The sequence below is a fragment of the Hemiscyllium ocellatum genome, chromosome 10 (genome assembly GCF_020745735.1).
Source record: "Hemiscyllium ocellatum isolate sHemOce1 chromosome 10, sHemOce1.pat.X.cur, whole genome shotgun sequence".
Classification (NCBI taxonomy): domain Eukaryota; kingdom Metazoa; phylum Chordata; class Chondrichthyes; order Orectolobiformes; family Hemiscylliidae; genus Hemiscyllium; species Hemiscyllium ocellatum.
The window spans coordinates 48,713,429-48,725,483 of record NC_083410.1 but is presented as its reverse complement, the minus strand read 5'-3'; the positions used below and the strand labels follow the sequence as shown (position 1 = coordinate 48,725,483).

Here is a 12,055-nt window from a genome sequence, read left to right as displayed (position 1 = left end):
AATTTTCAAAGCTGCTGTGGTTGTGATATCAGACCTGCAGAACATAACACTTTGCTTCTGGAGTGATATGAAATGTTTTAGGATCATTTTGGCTGCATCAAATAAATTCATCAGTGAATTTAAGCTCTATCATACATCTTTGTGGAAACCTTGTCTAAATGGGTAAGTTAGTGCATAGCATAGCTAACTTAGTTTAGGTTGACTAGGACAGAATGTTGTAGAATAGATTGTTTAATGTAGGACATGAATGCCAAGGAATTATCCAAGTCCCAGCTGTCATGTAATAGGGGATAATTAAGGAACAAATGTCCACTTTCCAAAGCACAGGGAGTTTAAAATGAAAAATTGTTGCCCAGTCAGAATTGATTTGAAATGGGCTTTATGTACCATGGCGCGCTCGCATTGTGTTTGTGCTCTTGAATCTGTACTCTCGTTTGGGAGCCATGTGAATCCTAGTTCAACTGATTACTAAGTAGCTAATAAATGCATCCACTTTCCTAATTCATGCCTTTTGTTGGCTTTCTATCATGTACATTAAACATGAGGATCAAAAGATTCTTTAGCTATTGAATAAAGTCATGCAAGATGAAAAGAGGCCATTTGGCCCATCATGCCGATGTCAGATCTGAAGGAACTGTGCGAGTAATTTTGCTTAAGTACACTTTGCTGATAGGTCTGTATTTTACTTGTTAGTAGTTATCCAATCCCGTTTAGCCTTAATAAAAATACTTGAGAAAACATGGATATTAATCCTTTTAATCAGGATTTTAATTTATAATTTGAACTGGTATCATTGTTAACTTTGTGATCCTGGACTGTTAAATTGAGTTTGGATCCAATGTTGGGCAAGTTTATTCTCTGCCCAGTAGTAGGAAAATATCTGTACCTGATTTTGTAATGAGAAGTCCAAACAATTAGTTAGAAAAAAAAATTGGAAAGGCTCCATAGTATGCAGAAAGTAATTTAGAGAAACAGGTGCCCATACCCTAGCCTGCATACATGGTATGTTTAACTTTTCCAGTGAGGCTGAATTATTTAGTAAACCTTCACTTTTAAGTCATTTCTGGTTTAGGTTATCTTAAGTCTGGTCTCCACTCGAACCTTTTCTGTCTCTTTCTCCCTTCTCCCCATGCAACGGATGGAATCTGAAGATTGGAGTAGAAGTTGAAAATGTCTTACGTTGATGGAAGTTTTTAAAGAAAATACATATCAGTGCTGTGCTGCAAGAAGCTAGAAGTTTGACATTCTAGAATTAAGATTGGGGTTTATTACCCCTAGTGACTGCCAATTTTTTCATTTAAACTTTCTTCCTGATTTTTGTCACAGTATTTACTTTTTCTCTCCATCTTCTCTTATATCTTGGATTCTTATAATGCTGTAAACTGAAGTTGTACACAATTCTTGGTTTAGCTTTTGGTTTGGAAGGCTGAAGTTTGCCTTTGTATGCTTACACTTGATATTTTTTCTTTTAAATAGTATTCAAGGAAAAACCTCCACTTCCTCCAAGTCAGTCACAGGCTGTGCTTTTGGACACTCCTGATGAGTATTCTTATAAACAATCAATTATAAACTTGTTCAAGAATGTTCCATTTGTGCTACTACTCCTAAGTTATGGTGAGTAATTCAATAATTCCAATTTGGATTTTAGTTTTGAGATACTTTGAAAAGAAATAAATTAAATACACACTCATTCTTTGTTTAGTATTTGAGCTTTAATTTGTTGAATGTTCTTCATAGCTATCGGACTGAATGTTCAAAATTTTCTCTAGGTTTACAGGTCTGGGCCTGGTAATCATGTATTGACAAGAGCTTTCTATGCAAATTAAAAATTCATTGGCATAAAAATTACTGAAGTACTATGGTGCAACCATGAGCTTCTATCAAAATATTCCTGATTAACCGATTAATTTTTCTTTGTCGACTTAATTCATCAGCAGTTGATTAGTTTGGACAAATATATTCCATCTCATATACAGAACAGACTTCAATTCTCAATGGTTTTTACCTTCATTCAACTGTTCTTGGATTTATTTGAAATCTTTGAATGAGGGTGAACCTATTCCCTTCAAATCAGTCCTCCACTCTGGTTTCCTGTAAATAGTTACTCTGGATTAAAATGTCTGAGGGTGTTCTCAGTCCTCTGAAATTGTGAAATCTTTTACAACATAACATTGGAAGGCTCATGCTAATGAATTACTTTACAGGGTCACCTCAGTGGCAAGCAGAAGTTGAAGCTTGGGGAGTTTAAAATAGGTTTTGCACAGACATTGCCTTATTCACTTCAAAGACAGTTCATGAAACTTGTTGTTGGAATGTTAATGGCATACTGTGGAAAATTTGAAGTTATTCATAGTTTAGGACTTGTACTCGACAGTTTTGACTCTTTAATTCAACATTTATTGACTATCACTCTGCGTTAGGTAGACATGATGAGCATAGGATTAACCTAAGACTCATAGGTTTCAGCTCCAGCTTGAGAATATAAACAGGCAAGGCGGGTCTACAGTCGAATAAAGCTTGGAATAATATTGTTTGTTTTAAGAGATGTATTACTGTAGCTGAGCTATTACATTTATTTTATCTCTTTTAGGTATTCTGACAGGCTCCTATTATTCTGTAGGAACACTATTAAATCAGATGATCATTACTTACTATGAGGTAAGTTGGTAATTTCATATGAAGTTTCAATGTCCAATCACCCTAACAAAAGTTTTTCTTGAGAAATATGAGCTGTTTTCACCAGGAAAGTGCATGATTACTTGACCAAAATTCAATGTCTGCTTTCCTTACTGTAATATTACTTTTATCTTTATAACAGATGTATTTTAGGGGGGTTTGAAATGATTTTAATTTAATTAGATTAGTATTTAATACTTTTTATTCTAAAAATGCATCTGTATAAAGTTATCAAGGTGATCACTAACTGAATAACATGTAAACTCAGTTGTTTCCAATCATGGATAGCTTTTTGATTTTTTTTGCCCTTGCTGACAATGGAATCCATTGATAAAATTTTGCAAGTAGTTACTTAACTGTAACATAGTTGCCTTCTGTTCTTGCGCTGTTTCTGTTAATTGACTCTTTAGTAAAACAAATCAATGCTGATTTACTTCTTCGGGTCCCCATTGATTCCTTGTGATTTGCAGTTCCACATTAATATTATTTTTGCATCTGTTCACTTTATTTTAACACATGCTAATTTATATTTGTCTTGCTATAGTATCTTTTTGCATCTATTTTGCATGTTTTCACAGGTGTAAGAATACTTTATGAAAGAAAGTGAAAATTGACTGATTTCATATTCTTTCTGATTTTATGCCTGATAATTGCTAGCAGAGCACCGTGGAATGTTTGTTAGCATTCTGTTAGACAGGAGGAAAACATTTCGTATGTCAATTTGAATTTTGTTTTTGTTGCAAGGGTGAAGAATTAAATGCTGGCAGAATTGGACTGACTTTAGTGGTATCAGGGATGGTAGGTTCCATCATCTCTGGTTTCTGGGTGGACCGTACAAAGACATACAAGTGAGTATAACCATTTTTGGCACTTAACTGCAGTCTGTGTAAGTGTGCGAAGAATCCAAATTTGTCCTGACTTGTTGATTTTATGACTCTTACTGGTACTCTTTCCATTTGCTTGCTGTAGGACAACTCAAACATTGAATATGATGATTCTAGAAATCAGACTAAATCTAATAACACCATAACCTATTTATGTAAATTTTTGATTTTTAAGTCACGCTTTTCAGGCTTGACGACTGACTTCTACCAATCTAGACGTAGTTTGCTTGAGCATAGTGAAGGAAAAGGTATTGTACCATTAGGTCTACAGAGAGCTCTATTCTGTAAATAGTGATGGTTAGTGCCTAAAGTCCTTACTAAGCCACCTATGTTGAGGCATGCTACCCAAATGTTTTCGATCTGTATCTGAAGCCTTGAATTTTAGGTTTCCTGCTGTGATTTCAATAATTATAATACATAAACTTTTCATGAAAATAACATACTGTTTTAATTTCTCTTTGTGGTATTATATGTATATATTTTAGAATGTGAATCTATTTCTCTGTAATGTGTTTCTTTCTTCTTTTTCTCTTTCCTCTACACTCTTCACTACTTTAGTAGTAATAGATGAAAAAGTTTACCATCCAAACTTTATGGTTAGAAATCTATAGTCATAGTTCTCCCAAGACCTCATTTGGGTGATTTAGATATCAGCATAACAACATTCAATGTCAATTTTCTGCAGAATAGGCAACTGAACAGCTTGCTGTTTTGAACTGAATTTTCTGAATTTCAAAAACCAATTCCTCAGTTATCCAATTGTTTTGCAGCATAATACCTGATATTCCAAAGGGATTGCTTAACTAGAATATGAGAATAACACAAAACGACAATAGTAAACAAAGACTCAACGACATCCAAATGGAAAAGGTTCGAGGAATGCAAGAAAATAGCATGATATGTTTAGAATTTCAGTGTTAAATCCTTGATGATGATGTGCTTGACTATTGACCTTTATACCTCTTGTTCAAAAACTTAATATTGTCTTGTAGCAATCTGAATATTTGTGGCCAACTCCAAAATCCTAGTCTGCTATAATCTACAAAATAAGTAATTAGCTATTAATTGCAGTTCTAATTATTAATAGGTTATCTGAAAGTCCCTTTTCTAAAATATAAATATATTTAGAAGTGTGGTAAGGTTCAGTTAAAACTGACATTAGTACACCTGCAAATTTGGCAAGTTGCTATATTGATACAGGCTTTTACTGTAACATCTATCTATGAAACAGCTTTCTGCAGACTAGTTCACATGAATGTTACAGTTTTTGATGAGATCCAGGTCTATAGCATGTGTCATTCATTCTGTAGAGTGGTCTTTTATTCTGTTACATTATGGCTGATTTATCTTATCACCATTGGCCATATTCTTTGAAGCCAAACAAAAATCTATGCATTAATCTAGAAACCGAATACTGTGCAAACTGGAAGTTTTAAACACCGCAGAAATGTTTTTGATGGGAAATTGACTGCAGATGTTAAATCTCTTTCTCTTTCCTCTGCTGATCTATCTGATGAATTGTCCAGCATTTTCCTATTTCAAAACTGTACTCATCTTTGACTTAAATTTAAATTGTCCCAGCATCCATAGGCTCTTTTGTGAACATTACATGCTTTTACCATCAGTTTGTTTGGGAAAGGTTCTCACCTTTAAAGGCTTTGCTAAATTTTAAGATGATCCATTGTTTTGGATTTCTCCCACCAGTGGAAAATGAGTTTATATAATTTCAAACACCACTGGCAAACCACCCCCCCCCCCAAAAAAAAACTACATAAACTCAAGGGAATATAAATCAACATAATGTACATGTCTTTGTAATTTAAATTGTGGTGTCCTTTGGATGAATCTGCACTATAATCTTCAAGCACAACGTATATTTCCCAGTAAATAAAATCTGAAAGAACTGCAAATCAGAAATAAAAATAGTTGTTGGAAAAGCTCAGCAGGTCTGGCAGCATCTGTGCAGAGAAATCAAAGTTAACGCTATGGTTACAGTGACCCTGCATCAGAGCTCCAGTTCTGAGCTTTTCCAGCAACTTCTGTTTTTGTTTCTGTGCATTTCCTGGTGCCTAGTGCGTAAATTTAAATCTGGTATTGTAGATGCATTCTAAGGTACTGTATAAATGAAGCATCCACACTTTATCTCAAAGCTTAACAATTCATGACCCTTATTGATTGCTCTTATCTGTATTTACTTTTCAATAGGCCTTGCTGCATTGTACAGCTATAATTATATTTGACCCTTCTGGTTTGGCAAATCCTCTATGCTAGTAACAGGCAATGAGTAATTAGTTGCACTTTATAATTTGTGAAAGGAAGAATGTTGGCTAGGAATCTGGATATTTCTCTCAAATTGGTGTGTAGTTGTATACATCTTTACTCCACTGGAGAGCTCTAGGGGTAAAATGTGGACCGTAAACCAGAACTTGAACAAGTTTATTGCACACTTGATCACTTGAACGAAAATGAGTTAAACTTGTTTTAGTAGCCCAAACTTGGTGTTTTTATTACATCTCTAGACTTTAAATTTATTTTTCAAAATGGGGAACTTTGTAACCCTTTTTGCCTGTGCTTTGTGACAGTGGGCAGCAGTGTCTGTTCTATTGTCTGCTAACATCAGTCACTGAAGACTATTACTCACTGACGTCAATTAGTGGGCAATAGTGAAAACGTTCTGATATGAAACAACTCTTCAGCCAGTTGTGTTTAGCATTTCAGTGGAAGGTATGGAATTTTTAAAAACACTTATTGTATCAACCCTAATAGAAATCTGTCTGCTTATATGTACCTAATTTGGCATGAACCAGTGGCCCAGAATTTGCTGGGAAAATCAGTGAATTTTAAGGTGCATGCCATTATTAGTTTGAAATAGTCCTGTACTTGTGCTGAGAATCGCAGCTTGCTATAAATGTCTTCATAGAGTTTCTGGAAAGTCCTGCATTTCCACTTTAATTACCAACTAAGCTCACCACAAAGTTGGGGATGGTACTTTTAAGATGTTAGGATATTTATAACTTCTAGATTAATGATACTGCATTGCCACTAGATCTCTGATCCAGAAAAGGAACAAATGAGATAATGGAAACTGATTCCTTTAGGCAGTTTTTATTCACAATTTTTTTTTAGAAAACCCTCACTTTCCCCTTTCTTTCCTTCCTTTCTTTCTTTCTTTCTTTCTTTCTTTCTTTCTCTCTTTCTTTCTTTCTCTCTCTCTCTCCCTCTCTCTCTCTCTCTCTCTCTCTCTCTCTTATTTTTGTTCCCCTGTCTTTATTTCTCTTGCTGTGCCTAATCTACCCTACTTCCTTATGTCATTCTTGTTTCTTTTTCTGTCCTTAAATCATATTGGTTAAGTAGATAAACTGTTGGTCCCATCATTCACCCAGGATTCCAGCTAAGCTGTTATCAGCTTGAACTTAAGCAATTTGCAACATAACTTTTTGAGTTGGAGGCAAGGGAGATGTATTAACTAACAGGGCACGCTCCAGCAAATTCTGAGCCAGTGTCTTATTTCAAAATCCACTAGAAGAATTCTTCTAGAAATTTGTTTTTAGCAACCCTGTATCTTCACTTGTTAAATATATGCATGTCTTTCCTAGTAGTCCAGAACTAATGCATTAATATAAATGTTGAATAGGAGTTCTACCTTTTATAATTCTTTTCCTTGGTTTCTTACTTGCAGGCAGACTACCCTTGCTGTCTACATCATCTCATTTATTGGAATGCTCGTTTTCACCTTCACATTAAATCTTGGTTACATCCAAATAGTCTTTGTCACAGCAGGAGCCTTGGGGTAAGAGACCATTTTATATTTCAACTAAATAGATAAAGGAATCTGTTAACGTGTTTTGTTTGTATTTTTATGCTATTGCATTGAAAGTGTTATTAATGTTATTTATTGGAGTGATTTTTAAAAATCTTTATAGTTCAGATTAAGTTAATTCTTAAATGGTGTTAGTTTTGCAGCAGGATTAGTTTAAATTTTTAAAATGCAATATTCAATGAGATGAAAATTTGTGAACATTTTTTGCAAATTTTTTTTTTCCTTGCCATCATTCCTCTCTGGTTAATTGCTCCTTGCTAAGGCGTAATTTCAACCTGATAATCAGTATCAAGGTTTGCACATCATCAGGGTATTCTTCAGTGGGTATCACATTTCAGTCCTGCCTGTTCTGATATGTTACCTACACATTGGATAGCAGTTAGAATTGGGAACTCAGTCTTATTTTTTGCCCCCTTCCACACCACAGTAGTAAGTTCCATCCTATTGTCTGTACCTCTATTAGCTAACCCTGACTGAAGATCAAAACACAGGAACTTATTGATCTGTTTAAATTAGTCACTGAGCAGACTTGCAGAGTCATCGGGGGAGTCTGTTGTCTCTGTCTTGATATTAATTGATTACTGAATGGTATTTGTATTGTGAATAAGTATTATAATTAGATTATTTTTGCCACGTCATTCCTTTTAAATGTTGAGTTCAAGTTGATGATTTTTGAGAGGTCCACATATATTTTGAGAATGGAGCGATATACCTTTGAACTGTTAATTCAGAGTCTCAGCAAGTGCAGTCTCAACACTGTCAGCTGCTCTTCTTTTTCTGCATGCTCCTTACTCACTGTTATATTGTGACTAAAAGTTTAAAACACTTAATTGGGATATTAGAACAAAATCTTGGAATCATGATTAGAACTTTTTCTAATCCTTCTTAATCAGTGCATATTTTAATAAACAAAGTTTGCTATAGGTCTGTACTAAAAATTAATTACAATTCCTATTGAGACCCTCACCTCGACAGCTTAAATTTACAGTGTACCCGACAGTCACGTGGCGTCCCAATGCTTCTTATCAAAGAATGTTTTGCTTTTTGTGTGAAACACGTACTTTTTTATAATAATGCTTTCAAGCTGAAAATAGAAACATTTTAGGAATATTCTTAACTGCTTGCCAGTGATTTTAGTTTCAAATATACAAGTTGATCACTCCAAGCAATAAAATGCAATAAATAAACTTGTCCATTGAACCCTCCATTGACATGTAATGGAATCTTTTATCAAATTTATTTGTGACAATGTATCCGCTTTTTATTGTTCTTCAATACTTGTTAGGGACATAATGTTTTTTAAAATGTTTGTAGGTGGCCCAGTGGTGTACTAACATGTTGCGCCACAGAGTAATGGACATGGGTTCACCGCGCGATTCCTTGTATGGTGAGTTCTTGATCTCAACCAGTTAGTCTAGGGGAGATGCTTCCCCAGAGCAAGGGAGGGAAGTCAATTGCACACCTCCAAAGAGCTGGTTCAAGAGCACGATTAACACAAACTTAGGAAGAGGTGGTCACCCACCTTTAGTTAGGAAAACCTATGCCATACAGGTTGAAAGATAATTCTCAAAGCTGAGTGGAATAATTCCTACCCTAGCTTTGAACTGTTGAGAAGGTTAGACCTTCTCATTCAGAGGTGAGCATACTGAATATACAGCATTGTGTCCACAGCGCACATATATTGAAAGCTGCGTGCACTGGAGCAGTTGAACTCTTCCAGACAGCTGTAAGGGTATTTGCTCAAGCTCCAGGACACTATAATAAAATAATTTGTTTAAAGTGGTTGATGTTTTATTAACATGTTTAAAAATTTGTTCTTTTCCACTTCAGATGTAAAATATGAGTTATCGTTGCAGACATAGTAGTGTTTTTGCCAGTCTCTGTTCACTTATGAAATGAATAAAATGCTCATTTAATTATCTCTATTCCCTCTGCTGTGGCTAGCCAGGGTTATTTTATTTATATTTTTTGATTGCTAAGTAACTAAACTTACTAACTTTACTGACTATTCAGTGAAATTTAGATTGAATAGATTTGTTTTGCACTCACTTTAGTGTAATCTATATTTAATGTGACATGTCTAAAATACCATATGATGTACAATTAGTGAATTGCACTGTTGAATTATGAACTGACTATCAGTTTTCCAACCTTTTCCTTCATGTGGTGCCCAATTTATAGTGGTGAACAACAGCTGAATAAGCACACAGTTTGGTCGTCTCGGTGACTATAAACCCGCAAGTGAAAAAGATGATTCACTGGAAGCTCTCACTTCAGTACGTGCCCAAAAATCGAAGGGGGTCAGAGATCACTTTTTTTTTAAAGCCACTTTGTTTATTAGTTCAACTGTCCTGAACCACCTTGTGACCCATGTGTTACAGTTCTGACAGAATCTGTAGTGCATAGCATGATTCATATGTGCAATAACTAGCACATTTACAATTTAAGAAAATAATCAGTACTTTTCCTAGTAGAAGTTGGGGACTCTTGTAAGGTATACAGTAAAATTCCGGCATTGAGATCTTCAGATTATGCTTAATATGCCATTGCTGTACCCACAAGAAGTTGGAATTGTATATGCATAGATTCAGTAGTATCAACGCCATAATAAATCAAATAATATAGGTTTTAAGATTTAAAAGTTTCATTTTGTCAGAGTCGAATCTGTTACCCTTTTTTAATTTAGCATGCCCCTCCCCAAGTAACTAAATTGGCTTTGTAGCAGTGAGGTTTGCTGCAGATACTGTGCTTTTTTAACACTCTGCAGAGCAGCGGTGATGTTTCTATAGTTTGTAATTTTAAGAGATGTATACCTGTGTAGCTAACTTATGTTGCATCTTTATTCATCCAGATATTAATCCCAATGACATTAATGTTTAAAACAGGTGTAGGATAGCCAGGGTAAATTGATCTGATCCAAATTTCAAACATGAGAAAATAACTTAAGGATATAACTGAGAAAATGTTGATTGACAATTGATACATTAATAAGGTTGAAAGGCACACATCTATACCCACATCATCTCCAGTGCCATTCTTCAATCCTCATCCTTAAGTCCTCATCCTTACCTAGCTAGGTTTGTGATTAAATTCAAGGTAAGCTCCTTTGTTTATAGCTTTGTCCTAAATATAAAGGTGTTTTGACTGTACCATTTCAGTTATTAATGCCTACCCATCATTGACTTAATTTGGAAACAATTTCAGAAACTTTGGAAACATTTGTTTTGGGGGGCGGGGGGGAGGAGGGAGGAATGATTAGTGCATCTGATTACTTAATGCGTTTTTACTTATTAACTACCAATTAAATTTGGCTGCATGTTGTACTTCAGTTCTGTGGATGTTTAAATATAGTGTTCGAAGATCAGTTTTCAATTTTAAAATTTGCTGCAGGGAAAAAATGAGATTTCTTGTCATTTGATAGTATAGAACTTGCGTATATCTAAGCAAATGCTCATTTGTACAAGTGTTTCATCCAATACTTAATTGAGTTGCATGATGAAAATCTTCAGTCATATTTTTTGACAATATCTGAAACTACATTTTATATTTCTTAGATAATGCATGGAACAAGTTCAGTACAAACAATCTAGAAGAATGTTCACAATTTAATGCAGAAAACAAAAGTTTAACTATAGTAAATATTTACCACATAAACACAAAGCAAGACATGTAGTTTGAATATGCAATAAAAATAATTTTTCTAGTTTGATGAATGCAAATGTTCCCATTTTAAAGAATAGTTTCCTAAATGCTTTTGTTTAAAGTCTTTAGTCCGTACGTTATTGTGGGCTTGAGTTTCTAGGTGAAGGTAGATAACAATTACACTTACAGTTCTAACAGCTAAAGTGATCTGGCAATCTATGTATAGTACAGATGCAACACTTGGGGGTTGATTTGAATAACCTGGGAAAGTAACTTAGTATTTCAATGTCAGATCTAGCATTTTAATTCTTAAAATATCTTTCATTGTTAAAAATTTGCACTTGCTAAGTATTGAAGTCAAAATAAATTTTTTCACTGCCATTAGATTATTGTAAGTATCTGAATCTTTTTAAAATGTTTGGTAATATTTATGTACTTGAATAAAATAATTTGTATTTACTCAACATTTCACAGCTGAAATTAGAACTGGACTGTTTGAAAGTTCAGTCACCAAAGGATTCAAAAATGCTGTTTACACTTGGTTATTTGCTGTGTTTTCTATGCAAAGTGACTAAATACGTTTTTATGTTTTCAGTTTTTTCATGACTGGTTATCTTCCATTGGGATTTGAGTTTGGTGTTGAAATAACTTACCCAGAGCCTGAGGGGACATCATCTGGACTTCTCAATGCATCTGCACAGGTAAGGCACACACCTATACCCACACCATCTCCAGTGCCACTCTTCAATCCTCATCCTTAAGTCTTCATCCTTACCTAGCTAGGTTTGTGATTAAATTCAAGTTAAGCTCCTTTGTTTGATTTGTAGGTGGAGGATTGTTCAATTATTAATATTTGTCAAGCTAGATAGATATGTTTTGTCATTTGATAAAGAAGCTGATGAATGACAATTGTCCATGCTCTCTCAACATTTGTTTATTTAAATACTGGGTGTTGTGATCTGACTGTAATACTTATACTTTTACTTGATGAAAGAAATTTATCTGACCTAAATTTTAAATGTACAAATTTTAG

General features: G+C 34.5%; 1 protein-coding gene across 5 annotated transcripts in view; it reads left to right on the top strand.

The window, feature by feature from the left end:
- The window catches only part of flvcr1 (FLVCR choline and heme transporter 1), a 36,020-nt gene that overhangs the window by 11,044 nt on the left and 12,921 nt on the right, over window positions 1-12,055 (top strand). For all 5 annotated transcript variants that reach the window (XR_009645116.1, XR_009645114.1, XR_009645115.1 and 2 more), the window contains exons 3-7: window positions 1,477-1,614; window positions 2,591-2,658; window positions 3,421-3,524; window positions 7,240-7,350; window positions 11,618-11,723. Coding sequence is in view for 2 of the 5 variants with exons in the window: in XM_060831478.1 (XP_060687461.1) it covers window positions 1,477-1,614; window positions 2,591-2,658; window positions 3,421-3,524; window positions 7,240-7,350; window positions 11,618-11,723 (527 nt within the window). In the remaining 3 variants the exon portion in view is untranslated. The remainder of the gene's footprint in view (window positions 1-1,476; window positions 1,615-2,590; window positions 2,659-3,420; window positions 3,525-7,239; window positions 7,351-11,617; window positions 11,724-12,055) is intronic.